Source organism: Olea europaea, chromosome 15 (assembly GCF_002742605.1).
Source record: "Olea europaea var. sylvestris chromosome 15, O_europaea_v1, whole genome shotgun sequence".
NCBI lineage: Eukaryota > Viridiplantae > Streptophyta > Magnoliopsida > Lamiales > Oleaceae > Olea > Olea europaea.
The window spans coordinates 8,617,415-8,624,205 of record NC_036251.1 but is presented as its reverse complement, the minus strand read 5'-3'; the positions used below and the strand labels follow the sequence as shown (position 1 = coordinate 8,624,205).

The 6,791-nt window shown below is 34.1% G+C and overlaps 1 protein-coding gene across 2 annotated transcripts in view; it reads left to right on the top strand.

Moving 5' to 3' along the window:
- LOC111410055 (SKP1-like protein 1A) overlaps window positions 1-6,546 on the top strand; it is a 32,811-nt gene extending 26,265 nt beyond the window's left edge. For both annotated transcript variants that reach the window (XM_023040215.1, XM_023040216.1), the window contains exon 3: window positions 6,156-6,546. In XM_023040215.1, the coding sequence (XP_022895983.1) occupies window positions 6,156-6,329 (174 nt within the window). In that variant the 3' untranslated portion in view covers window positions 6,330-6,546. The remainder of the gene's footprint in view (window positions 1-6,155) is intronic.
- The last annotated feature ends 245 nt before the right edge of the window (window positions 6,547-6,791 follow it).

The window sequence follows — 6,791 nt, the reverse complement described above, 5'->3', positions numbered from 1 at the left end:
CTCGTTTTATAATGATTACGATTATTTTAGTTTTGATTGCATCTGAGATTTCTTTTGGTTTTTGCTTGTGATTTCCGTTTTTTATTATTATTATGTTTAATTAATTAATTTATTTTTTGGGTGTGTTTCAATACCTAGGACAGACAGTAGCATTAAGACTAACAACTAATAGCGAGGGAATTTAACTTGAAGCAAGAACCTTTAGATGGAGGGGCTTAGCCGATTCAAAGAATAGAATATATAGAGTGGTAGCAATTAGCTAATATGGAGCTTTGTATATTGGCTTTCTTTCCTCCAGCATGAAACAGGGTGCTGTTTATAAACTTTTGAATATGTAGCTACAGAATGGAAGAAGTTTTGAATGGAGAAAGACTACTCTGTATTCAATCTTATTTTCTCCTTTTGTTTTCATGCATAAAACAGTTACTTTGCCTGGATATTTATACTACAAAGGAAAGAATAAAAGAAGAATCTAGAATAGAATCCACGCTATACATAATGCACCAGAAATGCATTTTTCACGTAACAACTTTGCAACCAGCTTTTCTTCTATCCTTTTTCTAGAATGCCTAGCTGCCTCTCTTTTGGATAGTTCCCAATTTGTTGATCTGTCAAAGGCAGCTTCCTGTAGGCACGCTGATGTGTACTCTTCTCCAATTTCAATCTATCCAACTCAGCCGATCCCCTGTCCAACTGAACAGCTTCTCTTTTGTTGCTCAATACTGTTTAATGTGTTAATATTTTTATTTTGCTAATGTGTTTCCGGTGTCTCTTATTTGTTGATGTACTCCTTGAGTTATGGAAACTTATTTGTATGTACAAGCAAGAAAAAATAAAATAAGTTTCTGGGATTTATTTGGATTGAAGATATTGCTCTTTTAGCCCTTTGAATAGTGTGATTTTTTTTATGCAAGTCTGCATCTATCTGGAGTATGTTTTATTCTTGGGCCATCTTTATTCTTCTTAAATTTTGGAATGGCTATTTTTTTTTTCGTATATACTTGTTTCTCTCTAATGTTTTGCCATAATGCTTGGTAAACCAGGGGGTTTGTACTCGATAAATTGGGTTTTTGAACAATACTTGCCTGTGGGGGTGAGATGGGTTATGTGGTCTCTTTGCTTTGATTGATATTCAATGGTTCTCCCTTTTTTGACACCCCCTTAGAATGGGGGTTGGATTACAATCAGGAAATTTATGTTACGGGTGGTGCCTTGAAACTGTTTAAGAACTTTGTCTGAAGTCATTAGTAATGGTGGTTTTTTACTACTTATAGTGTCTATTGTTTATTTAGAACTTCTCTAAATGTTTATACTATGATGTCCTATTTGAGAATCTTCTTCAACACTAGTGGCCTTAAAACCATGTTGGAGATACACTAAATACTTTGATGTACGTGCTGCTATAACTCTGTGATGAGCATTTGAGTGATATTGTTGTAAGTTTTAAGAATAAAACTTCATTTTATTTCCTTGATCGAAAGAGTAATACATATAGGTATATATAGCAAAAGAATTCTATAGTAATCTTAACTATCCTAGAAAACAGAAACAACTTAACGGTCTAACAATAATATATCTTTTAGATATCTCTTATAGTCTGTTAATATAAGAGATAAGATAAGATATCTATCAGATTTATTCAAATACAAATAAATTTAGCCTAACTTTTTTACACTCCCCCTCAAGTTGGTGTATTGATACCTATCATGCCCAACTTGCTAATCATATGTTCAAAATTTGCTCTTTGTAGTCCTTTAGTTAGAATATTTGCAATATGTTGAGTGGTTGGTACAAATGGTAAGCAAATAACACTAGATTCAATATTCTCCTTAATAAAATGTCTGTAGACTTCCACGTGTTTGATTCTATCATGTTGAATTAGATTGTATGCTATGCTAATTGTAGCTTTATTATCACAATATAACTTCATGAGAATCTCAATTGGTTTCTTCAATTCTTCCATAACTCGATTTAGCCATAGAATTTCACAAATACTAAGAGCCATTGCTCGAAATTCAACTTCTGCACTGCTTCTGGCTACAACATTTTGTTTCTTGCTTCGTCAAGTTATTAGATTGCCCCAAACATAGGTGCAATACCCAGATGTAGATCTTCTATGAATCACAGATCCAACCCAATTTGCATCAGCGTAAACTTCAATCCCTCGATGCTCACTTTTCTTAAAAAACAGTCCTTTTCCAAGATTATTTTTTAAGTATCTCAGAATTCTATACACAGCATCAAGATGTTCTTCATATGGAGTATGCATAAATTGACTTACCATACTGACAGCAAAGGCAATATCTGGACAAGTATGAGACAAGTAAATTAACTTTCCTACCAACTTTTGATATCTGATATTATCTACTGGAACACCTTCCTTTGTTTCTCCATGTTTTACATTAGGATCCATTGGAGTCTCTGAATGTCTGCACCCGCTCATTCTCCTTCAACAAGTTTAAGATATATTTTCTTTGGAATACAACAATTCCCTTCTTAGATTGAGCAATCTCCATCCCAAGAAAATACCTTAGAGCTCCCAGATCTTTTTATCTTGAATTTAGTACAAGATCGAATACCCTTTCGATGAGCAATAAAGACATCCAGAATTTCAGGTGGACATGTTGGAATTTTACCTTGCAATTTCGAATCTATTTTCGCAGAGGAGTAATAACAGTTTTTCAAAGTAGGATTTTCCTTGATTTTTATTCTTCCTGGAGTAGACGATGAGCTCTTGAGTATTTTCACTTTTATTTTCAATATCTATTTCGTCATGAGTTTGATCATGTGATGGAAAAGTAAACTTTTCTATATTTCTGTTTGATCATTTTGTTCCACCATTTTTTTTTTGTTGGATCAAAACTTGAGTATAGGCTACTACTAGACCTCATATTCCCAATACCTAATTCGTTATTCAACCTATCGTCATTCGAACCTGTATTTTCTACTAGACTGCTAAAAAATAACATCCGAATTATCCAAATCTTCATTATCCTTATTCTCCCCTTGAAGATGAGAATCAAAAAATGGTTTATATTCAAAAAAAGTAGTATCCATATCAATACACATTTTTTTTGGAAATAGGTTCAAAACATTTGTATCCTTTTTCGTTGGAGAATACCTAACAAACACACATTTCTTAACCCTAGGATCTAATTTATCCCGATTTTGATCATGTATATGCACAAAAGCTATGCTCCCAAATATTTTTAATGGTAAATCTGTATGTAATCTAGAAAATGGAAAGCATATTTTAAACATACTTAATGGAGTTTTAAATTGTAATATCTTCGTAGGCATTCTGTTGATCAAATAATCTGCTGTAAGAATAGCATTCACCCTATAAATATTTAGGAACCTTCATTGAAAATAGTAATAACCTAGCTACTTCTAAAAGATGTCTATTCTTCCTTTCCGTTACTCCATTTTGTTATTGTGTATTTGTACAAGAACTTTGGTGTATTATGCCATTTTCAACGAAGTATTTTCCTAACCTTATTAAAATATTCTTTTCCATTTGTCACTTTTAAATACTTGAATGTTAGTTTGAAACTGAGTTTGAACCATTTTATGAAATTCTTTGAACACTTTTTCAACTTCAGATTTTTCCTTTAATAGATACACCCAACTTATTCTTGTATGATTACCTATAAGAGTAATGCACCAACAGTTTCTTGAAAGAGTACTAATCCTAGATGGCCCCCCAAACATCACTGTGCACAATTGAAAATGGTTTTGTGGGCTTCTAAGACTGTAAAGAAAAAGATGCTCTATGATGCTTAGCCAACTTACAAACTTCACATTGAAATGAGGATGGATCTTTAGTAATAAACAACTTTGGAAACAAGTACTTTAAATATTGAAAATTTGGATGGTCTAGCCTAAAATGCTATAGCGCTATTTCATTGTCATTGGAAATAGAAATGGATTTAAAACAAGTACTCAGAGATTGCTTTCTCAATTCAGTCTCATCCTCAAAGAAATAGAGTCCTCCACTTTGTCTAGCATTGTCAATCGTCCTCCTCGATTTCAAATCTTGAAACTTGCAATAGGTGGGGAAGAAATTAGCTTGGCATTTTTGATCTTGAGTTAACTGACTAATTGACAATAGGTTACAAGACAATTTAGGAACATGGAGAACATTGTGAAACATAAGAGTTGAAGAAAGTTGAACAGTTCCTTTGCCAGCAATAGCTGAAAGTGTACCATCAGTTATTTTTATTTTTTGATTTCCTGCACAAGGACTAAAGACGAAAACAATTTTACTAAACTTGTCATATGATCAGTTGCACCGGAATCTATGATCCACGAGCAAACAGAATTGATGCTAGTGAGGGCTGTAGAGATATAGTTACCCTTTTGGGATAAAGAACAAGATGATGGTACGAGGGATGATTGTAAAAGTTTTTGCAAATGCTGTATTTGTTCCTTTGTGAAAGGGGGAAGACTCAGTTGAGGCTGCCTGCAGCTGGACATTAGCTTGAAATGCACGACTTTCACCTACGTTCTTCTTCCAATTAGGAGGTTTTCCATGTAACTTCCAACAATTATCCCTTGTGTGCCATGGACACTTACAATAGTGACACCATGGCTTTTCGCTTTTCTTTCCACCTTTTTTTATCTTCATTGTTCTGGTAAAAAGTTGCATCATGGCTTTTAGTTACAAGAGCTGAACTTTCAGTTTTTGGATGGTTGTTTAACATAACATTCTTTCTGCATTCTTCCCTCCTAACCTCAAGAGAAAACTTCATGAATACTAGGCAGTGGCTTACGTCCAACAATCCGACCTCGCACCTCATCTAGTTCTTGATTTAGGCCAACAAGAAAGACATAAACCCTTTCATCTTCAAGTAGCTTCTTATGCCGTGCACTATTGTTGGGACTTTCCCATTTTTCATTGTAGCAGAGATCTAATTCCTGCCATAGAATCATAATCTCATTGTAGTATTCAGTAACTTCACAGCTTCCTTGCTTTGAGTGTCACAACTTTGATTTTAACTCAAAGATTTGAGAAGAATTCTCAACATCTGAATATGTATGTTGAACTGCATCCCATATGTCCTTAGCTGTCGGCAAATACAGATATGGTCTCCCTATTCCAGGTTCCATCGAATTAATTAACCATGCACTAATCATAGAGTTCTGAGATCTCCATATGTTCGCTCTTGGATCATTTGCAGCTGGTTGTTTTTCCTCACCATTCAAGAAGCCAAGCTTACCTTTTCCATCAATCACAAGTTTCATGGACTCTCCCCATTTGAAATAGTTCTTGCCATTAAATTTGTGAACTGATATTTGTAATGACTGGAATTGATCTGGGTTAGAGATAGCAGTTGCTTGACTGGAATCCACCTCTTCTTTTGCATCTCCAGAAGATGAGCTCCTCACAGCTCCTGTTATGGCCGTCTTCACCATAATTAAATCTGCTATTTTTTTCAAAGATTTAAAAGATAAAATAAAAAATAAAATCCATTCATAATAAAAACAGATAAGAAATGGGCTGGAATCGGCGGAAGGTTTTAGGCTGAAATGAGAAATGAAATTCTGTTTTGTTCAAGAAAACAGAAGAAAAAAAGGAGCTGCTTTCCAGCAGAAAGCTTCAGAATATAGTAGCCTTAATTGCTCTGATACCATGTAAGTTTTAAGAAAAAAACTTCATTTTATTTCCTTGACTGAAAGAGTAATACATACAGGTATATATAGCAAAAGAATTCTATAGAAATCTTAACTATCCTAGAAAATAGAAACAACTTAACAGTCTAACAATAAGATATCTTTCAAATATTTCTCATATTAACATAATATAACATATAAGATTAGATTTATTCAAATGCAAATAAATTTATCCTAACTTTTTGACAATTGTCATATTTGTTTCAGCATNTAATGCACACACAGGATTGACAATCTCCATTGTTTTTTAGGTAGGCGTCTCTCCGTTGTTTTTTAGGTAGGCATCTTATGTTTTGCTCTAGGACATCGGTTACTCGTTCAACATTCTGTATTAGATAATCTGTACATTGTTCTTGTGTGTGCTTGAAGGCACTCGTTAATTGTGAGGTGTATTTGTTGCAAGCACTGCTATAATGGTTTTCAGTTTTGTGTCTTTGACGTGGTTACTCTTGCTGGTGACTGTTTGTCGTATTCTTTTGAAGGCTGCCAACTACTTAAACATCAAGAGCCTGCTTGACCTTACATGTCAAACAGTGGCGGACATGATCAAAGGGAAGACTCCTGAGGAAATTCGGAAGACATTCGATATTAAGAATGATTTCACTCCAGAGGAGGAGGAAGAAGTTCGAAGGGAGAATGCTTGGGCATTCGAGTGATGATGAAGAATGTGCAACGTGCATATTTTGTTGTAGGCTTTGATCTGTAACTCGTTTGGAAATATGTTCTCTCTTCTTTTTTATGCCGAACCTTGTTTCTCAACCTGTTATTATGTCTATAACAGTACATTAAGCTGGTTGTGTTGACCGTAAACATTATAATTTCCTGTTTTCCTCTGGTTACGAGTTATAATTCAATTCTTCCGTGTAAATTTAATGGAACTTAGCACTCACGGTGCCTGGATTTTCGGCTTGATATATGAGCATGTTTGGCCAAGCGCAAAAAATTAAAACTAATAAACTTTTTAATGGATCAAAATTGAATAAAAGTTTTTTGTTTCTGGAAATATGGCAGAAACAAGTATTGGATTATCGGTTATTATGGAACTTCAGTACCTTAATAAAGTTGCAGTTTTATAAGGGCTCATAAAATTCAAATAACAGTTGAATTTTAAAATTGTT